This window comes from Schistocerca piceifrons, chromosome 2 (genome assembly GCF_021461385.2).
Source record: "Schistocerca piceifrons isolate TAMUIC-IGC-003096 chromosome 2, iqSchPice1.1, whole genome shotgun sequence".
Taxonomy (NCBI): domain Eukaryota; kingdom Metazoa; phylum Arthropoda; class Insecta; order Orthoptera; family Acrididae; genus Schistocerca; species Schistocerca piceifrons.
The window spans coordinates 542,990,958-543,003,307 of NC_060139.1; the positions used below are offsets into that span (position 1 = coordinate 542,990,958).

At 40.4% G+C, this 12,350-nt stretch overlaps 1 protein-coding gene across 1 annotated transcript in view; it reads right to left on the reverse strand.

Moving 5' to 3' along the window:
* LOC124776347 (single Ig IL-1-related receptor-like) overlaps positions 1-12,350 on the reverse strand; it is a 355,807-nt gene that overhangs the window by 8,144 nt on the left and 335,313 nt on the right. Inside the window, exons 3-7 of the mRNA XM_047251297.1 lie at positions 8,400-8,501; positions 3,686-3,776; positions 2,832-2,965; positions 1,995-2,159; positions 1,413-1,556 (exon numbers count right to left, since the gene is read on the reverse strand). Of these exons, the coding sequence (XP_047107253.1) occupies positions 1,413-1,556; positions 1,995-2,159; positions 2,832-2,965; positions 3,686-3,776; positions 8,400-8,501 (636 nt within the window). The remainder of the gene's footprint in view (positions 1-1,412; positions 1,557-1,994; positions 2,160-2,831; positions 2,966-3,685; positions 3,777-8,399; positions 8,502-12,350) is intronic.

Sequence of the window (12,350 nt, forward strand, 5' to 3'; positions counted from 1 at the left end):
CTTATGATTTTTCTGACGTTTCGCCAGCACGAGTGGCTGGCATTGTCAAAGCTTCACCCTCCATTGCCGGTGGTGAACTGGAGGTGAGCTCGCGGCCGCAGACTATATGTACCTGGCGCGCCAACGTCCGAGGGCTTCTCCGCGGTCATTTCCGGTGCGGTTCTCCTCTTGCTATCTGCGACCGTCGTTCGCTGCAGTACGGGAAGCCAGGATCCGATTACCTTAAGGCTTTCCTCTTTCTTGTTGAAACTGTTTGCGTGTTTTTGGATTTCTACAGCTTCTCTGAACAAAATTCATTTTGCAATCTGGCCATAATGACCATACACTAGTGACTGGCCACGGTATCACCTCCTGCATAGCACCATTCAGTGCAATATGGTACGACATGTTCTCAGTACAGCACTTGCTCAACTGTTGTCAAGTTTTTTAGCCTCATGTGGCTGATTGTGCCCCATTCTGCTCTGTCCACCAAAGACAACAGACAAATAATTCTGGGAATGAAACCAAAGTCCTCAGGATGGCAGTTAAGATACATGAATTTCTCTGTTGTGTTTAGACACACTGATTGCTCAACTATGGTGGTGGACTTGAATTCAAAGAAGTGACTTTCATTTATGAAACTAGATTCCATTTAAATTGTAAAGAGCATTTTCTGCTGCATGAATACTGGACATGAAAACTCAGTCTACAAGTTGTCTGACACATATTTAATAGATTAGATTATGGCAGTATGGTAATAATATGGCATAGCACAACCATTTAACTGTAGGAGGTTGTAAGTATCAGCAATAACATCTTGCAACATTAGCTGTGAGATGTGCTTAAATGGCTCAGTTGATGGGGCATGGAATGTGAGCCAAGGACTCAGTTGTGTTTGTCATTCCTCCACATCAGAATAGACACCTCATTGCTAGGTAAATAACATGTTCAAAGCTATCAAATGCATATGTAGTGTGCACTTCATGGATCAGTTTTATGGGAAAGGTACGAATTTGGGTGCTATAATAATCTAAAATTTCGATTGTGAGTTACAGAAAGTAATAAAATAAGAAGCAAAGCAATGATGTCATATTTTAATCCTTTAAAAATTGTTATAAAGACACCGCTTCATTTGCAGTGATTCAGTTGAAGCTCTTTCACAGCTAGCTGGAAATACTACCTTCTGATTTTCTCCTATATGCTTAAGAAACTAAAATTTTCATTAAAGGAATTACTTCCTGAAAGTACTAGTCTAAAATATACAACAAGACTTCTCACAACAAGAATTACTTCTCACACAACCAGCTAAAGCATCACAACCAAAATTACCTTTAGAAAAATCAACATACACATAATATTAAAAACAATGCGTAACCTCCTATAAAATTCACTGGATATTACAGGATCGTATGAACTCATCTTCTGATACTCACATTTACTGTTCACTGCTGATGCCTTGAGCAGTTGAGAACAACATCGATAGCCAAGTTTATTTTCCAGCATGGGAATTAGTACCCCCAGTGCAAATTCAGTGTCTTTCTCATCATAACAAACTAAAATGTCAAAGTCCTTTCCATCTGAAAACAAGAACAACAACTAATTGTTTCTCAAATTTGCAAAAAGAAAAGCATATTTAACTTTTTTCCTTATTCTCCAGGTGTTATCTGTCTTGAAGTAAGTAAGTATAAGCGATTTTTTGCAGTTTGCTGTTTTACTGGTATTTCCCCTTCTAGTAATTTTTAATGCACTACCTATATCAAAATGACAGCATCGACATGTCAAGAGATTTTTACTACATATAAAAAGAAAATACAAGCAAATTCATGCTTTGTTAAAAAAGAACCTTGGTACCATATTCACAAATTTATATCAAGAGCAAAGGACTGTATCATGATCAAATACAGATGTCTTGTAGATCAATTTTTGAACTAAATTGAGTGACTGTACAATATTCTTAAAACAAATAGCCATTGTTTCAGCTGGATTTGTTGAGAAAAATGTATTTTTTTCCTCACCATTGTCCTCTCTAGGTCCAAATTTGTCCTTATAGAAGAGTCTAACTGGCACTGCAAACCGCAGATACAGTGTGACAACTGTGATTATTGAGAGTATCACAAGACCAATCACAAGGAACATCTGACTGTACGGAATTCGATGGGTGTCTGCAGTTTGTGTTTCCCCTGTAACGAATGACAATAGCACATAAAATAGTTTGTAACACTTTCACATTACTTAAAACTTTCAATCAAGTCCGTCAAGATACATGCCACTGGTTCATTTAATGTAAATGAAGAAATAGTTACAGCAGAATAATACAAATTGTTTTGTAGATCCTAACTGATAAATCTGCAATAGAAACCAGCACATTTACAACATGGTTATAGAACCCTAGAGCACGTGTCTCCTCTCATACTCTTATTTTTTTCATTTACTCACAAATAGTGTTCTGTTCTTCTTATGTACCAACACAGAGTATGTATGATGTTTACAGATGAGGAATAAGTCAGTTAAGTTCTATCCAAAAATGTCATCCACCATAATTTCCTTATAGCACTTGTCCAACACACTATACGAAGTAGAGAATATTTAAAACTAACCAAACTTGGAAAATGACCTGGCTGCTTTACAAAGACTTTCAAGAGCATTATACAATATTTTACATAATGAACCAATAAATTGTAAAGACATCTCAAAGATTTCCTTTGGTATGTTGGAATATTAGCACACTTGGAATGTAACATAAATATAGAAGAATAAATTAAACCAGCAATAACAAAGAAGAATTACTGAAGTAAATACTTGGTAGTTATTATGCTGTGTTTTGTACTTAACATAATTAGTGGCATATTTACCTAGCTCATGTAGCTGGACAGGCATTTCTATTATCTGGAAGCCTGTGTTAGAGATACGACATACATATTGCCCAAGATCATCATGACGAATATTGTGGATGAACAGATATGAGCCTAAAATCAGGCTATCTTCCCTGTGAAACAAATCAAACGGTAAACAGCATATTTCAAATTATGTCTTACATTAAGTGAACATTTCACATTTTATCAAATGCAACACATGAATATTCATTCTATCGGTATAATATGTAAAAATTACCAACAATATCTACAGTACATTTGTAACTACACAAAATGAGAAGCAATTACATTTTAAATACTTTTATTCAGTTATCAAAATATCATCAATTGTTATCACATCCAAGTACATGCCTCCTTGCTTAAAATCTCAAACATCTGTGTGATAATACTACTATGGATTTTATGAAGGCACTAGTCATGCCAACAGTAGCACCACAATGTAAAACGGAACAACTTCACATAATATTAAACTTCTTTCATGTGCTCAGATGACAAAGTCTATTAGCAAGTAAAACATAGTAAAATTACAAGAAAAAGATGAGGAAAATGATCTGAAAACATATGCCACAGTTAAGTTTGCAGCTGCTAGACCCTCAGCAAAATCTTTATTCCACACTGTCAGTTTCCGCATTTATGGCATTTTCAAATACTTGGAGTGTGTACTAGGTATCAACCAAACATGAGATTACATGCCATGTTGTCATCAGTTTTTTATGTAATGTATCTTAAATGAAAGTCACATAACTAGCAGGAGAGCTGTGACAGTATAATGTCTTTTGTACAGACTATTATCATCAGATTCATTTATTTACAATAGTAATATTTTTTCTTACCTTGCAACTGTGTGCCAATACTGGGAAGGAAGAGGTGTACCATTGCGTAGCCATACAACTTCATTGTGAGCATCAGGAAGATCAATGCGACCTACACCACAGAAATAAAATAATGTGTGCATTACTCACGCAACAAATATGCAGCAGTAATAATTAAATCTGCTGGATGCAGACTTGTGAATTGTTTCATCACTTGCAGATATTCTTTGTGAATTATAAGATGTTGGCTGACAATGAAAACAGTTTTAAAAACAAACATAACAATTTTGTTTGATTGTTCTTCCATTTCATACATGAATTTCTCAATTGACAATATCTGTCTGTGGTTGGCTTACATTTCTTACATTTAATTTTAGATCAAGTTTAGTGAAAAATCATATCTTGTAAATGGTCAGTATGTAGCTAAATTTTATTTTTCATTGAGAAAATGTATAATACCTGTAAACCTAATGTCATGTTCTTACATCATATCAATTGTCACACATATAATTCACCATACAGGCAAATAACAAAATTGTGGCCCAACTATTTGTCTTCCCTGTATTTCCCAGAAGAGTTTTCCATTGCTCTCCCAACTCCAGGAACATCCTTGTCGATATGTTCCTCCTTGAGTCATTTTCTTGGTCTGTGATTACTGTTCTTGTGATTATCCAAGATTTGTACTCTGCACCTTTCTACCACTACCTATTCAAGATATCATCGTCAAGACTTATTCCATGAAATGGTGAGCCAACTGTGAGATAATCCATATCACATACCAGCTGATGTGGAATCAGTGTTCAGCTTTTTATGTCAGCATAAACAGTCTCAACGTGACCACGAAAAAGGATAAAGACCGACTGTCATTGCACACAACAGCTTATCCCAGAGCATGATCTGCAACACAGTGTTGCCTTTTTCATCAAATGGGCAGTTTGTGTTCTTCCTCCCAAAATCAATATCCCTCCCACATGGGAAATTTCTTTATAGCTATATTTGGTATCTTATGCTCACCTGTCTCTCTGTGCTAGTCATTCCTACTGATGGCAACTACTTTTAGCTCTTTTCTGTCCAATTCCCTCAACCTGTGGTAAATGCTCCTATTGTTACAAATCATCGCTTAGATTCTCCACTCTCATCACTACGTTACTTATTGTCACTGCTGTCACTGTTCTTTGTGGCATGTAAAGTTCAAGATATATTAAAGGCATCCAGATATATGCCACTACCCACTACCCATATATGTGCTATTATTTTAACAAAGACAAGAAGCATTACAATTTGGATACTCTGCACTTCTACATCTACCCCATCCACATCTACACCCTGCAAACCACTGTGGGGTGCATGGCAGAGGGTATGTCCCATTGTACCAGTTATTGCAGTTTCTTCCCATTCCATTCATGTACGGAGCGCAGGAAGAATGATTGTTTGAATGCCTCTGTGTGTGCAGTAATTATTCTAATCTTATCCTCAGGATCTCTATGTGAGTGATATGTAGGGGGTTGCAGTACACTCGTAGAACCATCATTTAAAGCCAGTTCTTGAAAATTTGTTGATAAGACTTTCTCAGAATAGTTTACATCTATCTTCAAGAGTGCACCAGTTCAGTATTTTCAGTATCTCTGTGACACTCTCTCACATATCAAAGCATTCGTGCTGTCCTTCTCTGTAGACATTTAATATTTCCTGCTAGTCCTATTTGGTATGGGTCCCAAACATTTTATCAATACTGCAGAACTGGTTGCACATGTGTTTTGTAAGCAATCTCTTTTGCAGACTGATTTCACTTCCCCAGTATTCTAGCAATAAACCGAAGCCTGCCTCCTGCTTTACCCATGACTGGGCCTATGAGAGCATTCCATTTCATATCCACACAAAGTGCTACACCCAGATATTTGTATGAGTTGGCCAATTCCGACAGTGACTCACTGATATTATAGTCATAGGATACTACATTTTTTCCATTTTGCGAATGCACAGTTTTATATATCTGAATCTTCGCTCAACTTTGAAATTGTATCAAGATCTGATGGGATATTTATGCAGCTTCGTTCAGACAGTACTTCATTACAGACAACTGCATCATCTGCAAAGTGTCTGAGGTTAGTATTAACATTGTCTGCAAGGTCATTAATAGACAATATGAACAGCAAGGATGCCAACACACTTCCTGGGGCACAGCTGACGTTACTTTGACATCTAATGATGACTCTCCATCCAAGATAACATATTGCTTCCTGCCTACCAAGAAGTCCTCAATCCAGTCACAAATTTCAGTTAATACCCCATATGATCGTACTTTTGACAATAACCATAGGTGTGGTACGGAATCATGATGCAGAACTGATATTGTTCACAGTTTCCGGTATTTTATTATTGATTTTTCTCTCGTCCTTCACTGTTGCCTCATGCTTGACCATAGGTTAGTAACTTCTCATTAATCCTTGAGCAGTCACATTTCTTGCAACTGTGACATGTCATTTATTGGTTTACTGGATGAAGGAACCTTTATTGGAAAAATTAGTGTTTGTATCGCTTTCGTTCGTTTGTATTTAAAAAGAAGAAAAGAAAAAAAATACGGAGAGCCTTATTTTCTTTCTACGAGCGTTTACCCCATTTAGTATGGGCTCTGCTGAACTCAAGTTTGGGCAAAAATCTGTAAACTTTGACCTGCACGTGGCCGTATTATAATTGTTTCTATATCCTTTTTTTCTTTTTTTAATTGGACCAAACGAGTGTGGGAAACCCTCGGTGCACCAACCACAGACGCTTCCCCGCCGTGTGGATTCGATCCTGAGCTGGCTCACATTCCTGTTTCGCAAGCTAGCACGTTGTGTGTTCAGTATCAAGATTGTTAAAGACTTGTTACACGGAACGATTTAGCTTACGTTAACGTGGCGCTCTACGAGTTTTGTGACGTCACTTCCGGCTAGTCTTTCGTCATGTGAAACACAAAATAAGTTCCGCGATATTTCAGTGACGTTCACGTACTAGAACCAATAGGAAACAAAAACACTACCTCCGTCACCTGCAGAAAGCTCGAGGCCCACGAGAAAGACAGACCATGTCGCGTACGTCACGAAGGTAGGCCTGAAGTAGCACGCTCGCTCAGCCCAGAAGACAAAATGCGTTTCTAAATCTGTTAATTCGCAGCTGGGCGTGAACGTACTACTGCTATTATGAAGTCTTGCTGATTAACAGTACTATAACAAAATTTAAGTTAAGATCAGTACTCGATATAAATGGCATACCGGCTTGTTTATAGCATTTAGTCTCTTCTGCATAACAGTCCTCATTTCGTACAAGAAGTGGTGCGTTACGCAACTGATAATCATTTCGGCATGTTTTTAATTTTATTGTACCGCAGTACAGCCTAACAAATTATAAGTAGGCCTATGGACTTCCTATCTTTGTGGTAACAATAACAGTAAGACTTCATAATAGCGGATTCCAGTAGAAGATAGAGTCCTCGTTTGTACATACACACCAAGTTACGAGTTAACATGTGTAGAAACGTAGTTATGTCTGCTGAATTGAGCGAGCTGAGACCTGCCTTCGTGACGTACGCGTCGCGGCCTGTCTTTCTTGCGGCCCAGAAAGCAAGACACCATATTGTACTTGTTTTGTTCAGTAGTTATACTTTACACCACATTAGCATCTGCTGCTTCTAAGCACCAGGATATTGAATGTATCAACCGTTATTGGTACATTTGTTGCAATAAAACAACGGGAAACGTCATATTGGTGATTAAAGAAGTTTTGTATTTAGTTATTATCGTGTTGTAACTCGCATGTTATCAGAGAAAGCCATTTTAACGCAACGCCATGTTGAAGACTCATGAAAAACGTACCGTTCTTGTTAAGATTTATTATACTTAAACGTAAATTAATAACATATTAGTGATAAATCGGACGTCTCTTACAACGAAGTGACAGCCTAGGATGCCGGTACGGTAGCTCAGCGTGTTCTGAGTGAAGTATTCAACAATCATCCCATCAGTTTGAACAGGTGTCATGTGACGTCCGCCCAGACCAAATGGAGAGAACAATAAAGATTTTTAAAAAAAGCGTTGTATGCAGAGGCATCATGTTAAAGTGCGGGGATTACGGCAGCATAGGGTTCGAGTCCGATGGCATCTAATTTTTTTTCTTCATTTTCATGTTTTCTGAAGGCTGTGAGGCTTTGTAACGAAATTAATAGAAATAATTTCTGTAATACTTAATGTTACGTAAATGTGAGTTCGTTCTCTGTCTGGAGCGATGTCCTTACTGACTCGGACATGTACTTTTCTTTTTTGTCTTATTACTTGTTCACGGATATTGAAGTTTTTATGTACGTATATCACAGGAGAACAACACGACTAGCATATGGACAAGAAGTGTGTGTGCGTTTAAACAGAGCTAACGTACGAACTTTTCGCGCGTCCATTTTCATGCACAGATACAACCGACAACTGCGCTGGAAAGAGCAAAATCATGTTAACCAGCTCTTCCCGTGTGTAGACGGCGCTTTGCCTCATGATGTTGGATATACCGTCTACGTGCACGTCAACGTTAGGTGCTCAAACGAGCAAGTCGTGTGCGACAGAGCTTGGTAAACATAAATTTATTTTCCTTTATTTGAGTACTGTCTCATCTTAGAAATCCTTATCCTTATGGGTAATAATTTCAAAATCGCAACAGTAACGGCACAGATGCAAGAAGAATAGTGCGAAAGACATTTAGTACTCACCGACGAAGGCTTCGCAGAAAAGCCTGGCGTCATCCCCCAGCGGCACGTACTGGTCTGTCGGCCGGAAGGTGGCCAGCGGGCGGCCGGAGTACCCGGAGCTGTCTGCAACATCAACAAACAACTAGTCTGTGGTATTGCAACATCATGCAGGTGGCAGTCGTGCAGCGACATCGAGCGAGCTGTAATTGATGAGGAGGAGGGTGGAGGGTTAGGGGAAGAGATCATGTGCGTTAAGGACATACGATGAACTCCACTGACAATATTTCGAAGGTTGTTCAGGATCTTTTCTGAGTACTTCGGTACGCGACATTCCGGGTCTCCGCTGGCTCTTTGCAGAGCAATAACGTAATTACGATTTATTCCGTATGTTACCGAAATTACCTATGTTTCTACACTACTGGCCATAAAAATTGGTACACCACCAAGATGACGTGCTACAGACGCGAAATTTAACCGACAGGAAAAGATGCTGTGATATGCAAATGATTAGCTTTTCAGAGCATCCACACAAGGTTGGCGCCGGTGGCGACACCTACAACGTGCTGACATGAGGAAAGTTTCCAACCGATTTCTCATACACAAACAGCAGTTGACCAGCGTTGCCTGGTGAAACGTTGTGATGCCTTGTGTAAGGAGGAGAAATGCGTACCATCACGTTTCCGACTTTGAGAAAGGTCGGATTGTAGCCCATCGCGATTGCGGTTTATCCTATCGCGACATTGCTGCTCGCGTTGGTCGAGATCCAATGACTGTTAGCAGAATATGGAATCGGTGGGTTCAAGAGGGTAATACGGAACGCCGTGCTGGATCCCAACGGCCTCGTATCACTAGCAGTCGAGATGACAGGCATCTTATCCGCATGGCTGTAACGGGTCGTGCAGCCACGTCTCGATCCCTGAGTCAACAGATAGCGACGTTTGCAAGACAACAACCATCTGCACGAACAAACAGTTCGACGACGTTTGCAGCAGCGTGGACTATCAGCTCGGAGACCATGGCTGCGGTTACCCTTGACGCTGCATGACAGACAGGAGCGCCTGCCATGGTGTACTCAACGACGAACCTCGGTGCACGAATGGCAAAACGTCATTTTTTCGGATGAATCCTGGTTCTGTTTACAGCATCGTGATGGTCGCATCCGTGTTTGGCGACATCGCGGTGAACGCACATTGGAAGCTTGTATTCGTCATCGCCATACTGGCATATCACACGGCGTGATGGTATGGGGTGCCATTGGTTACACGTCTCGGTCACCTCTTGTTCGCATTGACGGCACTTTGAACAGTGGACGTTACATTTCAGATGTGTTACGACCCGTGGCTCTACCCTTCATTCGATCTCTGCGAAACCCTACATTTCAGAAGGATAATGCACGGCCGCATGTTGCAGGTCCTGTACGGGCCTTTCTGGATACAGAAAATGTTCGACTGCTGCCCTGGCCACCACATTCTCCAGATCACTCACCAATTGAAAACGTCTGGTCAATGGTGGCCGAGCAACTGGGCCGTCACAATACGCCAGTCACTACTCTTGACGAACTGAGGTATCGCGTTGAAGCTGCATGGGCGGCTGTACCTGTACACGCCATCCAAGCTCTGTTTGACTCAATGCCCAGACGTATCAAGGCCGTTATTACGGCTAGAGGAGGTTGTTCTGGGTACTGATTTCTCAGGATCTATGCACCCAAATTGCGTGAAAATGTAATCACATGTCAGTTCTGGTATAATATATTTTTCCTATGAATAACCGTTTATCATCTGCATTTCTTCTTGGTGTAGGAATTTTAATGGACAGTAGTGTAGTTGTAAGTTCTATGGGACTGATGAGCTCAGAAGTCCCATAGTGCTCAGAGCCATTTGAACCAAACCTGTCCGTTCTATCTCATGCTGGCCGGCTGCACACAACTGTGACTCGTACAATGATGGAACGTGCGGACGCTCTCATACGAGGTATCGACGGATCACAATCAAACACCTCGCTGCACAAGTGGACGTGTCTGTTGGTGGTCCCGTCCGTCAGTTGGGATACTGAAAGCTGTGTGCCCGCCGGGCTTCTCGCCGCCTAACCGAAGAACATAAAGAGTAACTAAGGACCATCTGTGCGGAAGTAATTGTGCTTTGAGTGGCCGATCGTGCCAATTTTTTGTCAAACATTGTCACACGCGGTGAAACATCACGTCGAACCGGAAACAAAACGGCAATCCACGGAGCGGCACGACACCACCGCTCAGTTGGTCTTCTGGAAGTCTGAAGAAATTAGTCTGTTTGAGGTCCTCCCTCATGGTACAACGACCACCTCAGGAGTGTATTGTGCTACCGTCAGGAAATTGAAGAAACGACTTCAGCGAGTTTGTCGCCACAAAAATGAAAACGAACTTCTCCTTCTCCATGACAACGCTCTAGACCTCGCACAAGTCTGCGCACACGAGAGATAGTCACAAAACTTCATCGGACTCTTCTTCCTCATCCATCCTACAGCCTGGATCTCACAGCTTCCGACGTCCATCTGTTTAGTCCAAAGAAGGATGCACTCTGCGGAGAGCTGAACGTGGATGGTGGGGAGGGGAGCAAGACCCTTCGCTCCGACGTTCACCAGCTGCAGACATATAAGCCCTCCACGTAAGATGGCGAAAGGCCGTCGCATTTAACGGACATTATGTTGAAAAATAGGATTCTGTAGCCAAGAGAGTGGGGAATAAGAAGGTGAATTGCAATCCTGAATAAAACCAACCTTCTTTCAGAAAAAAAAATGTTGCATTACTTACCGAACGCACCTCGTACATCAAACTGTATGGTCATCTGGAAGAAATTATTCAGACAGAACTAATTTCCACTGTTGTAACACGATGTTGCAGAATTCTTTTTTTTTTTTAATAGTGCTGAATTCTACACATCTGTAACGCGATTAAATGAGATCTATATACAAGGTGTACATCGCGATAGTTATCACTTTCCTTTCCTCATGCTTTCCTTCTCTGAGGTGTTTTGTAATAACTAGGTGAAATTAGTCTCACCAAAAACTGTTTATTGGCTGATAGAAACGACGCTCTGACTATGTAAGGTACCGTTTATATTTTCAATACTAATCAAACTTTTAAATCACAGTCGGTAGAGCAACCTAATGCGATACTGCATCTAAGGATATTATTTAACGGTGGCAGTAACACATGAAAAACAGTCAGTGTCTCAAATACTAGCTGCAACGCCGCGCTACGCTGCTAGTGTCGAGAGACTAAGACGGTATTTTAGTGCATAAAAACCGGCCAATATAGGTAGACATTCTAAAACAGAACTTCTTCAAAACATCGGAAGTCTAAATTAAAACATTTCCTGAAATTATATTTTGGTGTTTACACTGTTAAGTAGATCTAGTCAGACATCTATCGTGTAAGAAAAGAAAGGCACTTGTGTTCAGAGTTTTGTCTGTGGCAGAAAGCATTTACCAGTTTCACTAGCTTCTCGGATGCGAGCCATCTGCATACGAACAGCCAGCTCAACAGGTGGGGAAAACAGAACAAAATGCCTCTGGTCGTGGTAATTTCCATATCTAATACCTGTATTGTTCAGACTGTTACGTGTCATTTGTAGAAACATGTCTTTTACCGACGCAGTGAGTTCATATAAGCATTGATTTTTTTTTTTCATCTTAGTGGTTGAAAACGTAGTCATACGCTACTTAGTCGTATTGCAAAATTTCTCCTTAAATATTTTTCGTGGTGCCAATTCTATTTTTAACGCGCACCGGCAGGTAAAATTGACACTCGTTCTCTTATCATACAATTTCCTGGAATATGTCGTACTGTCACGTACGTACACTTTTATTGTGTTGGGAGAGAAGCGAGAGGAGGCACCGGTGTCAATCTTGGTGTGTAGCAGAAATAAAAAAAAAAAAACGTAATAAAAGACTGTGATCGCTTGCCTTTCGAATTGAACCACCGGACACACTCCTGTT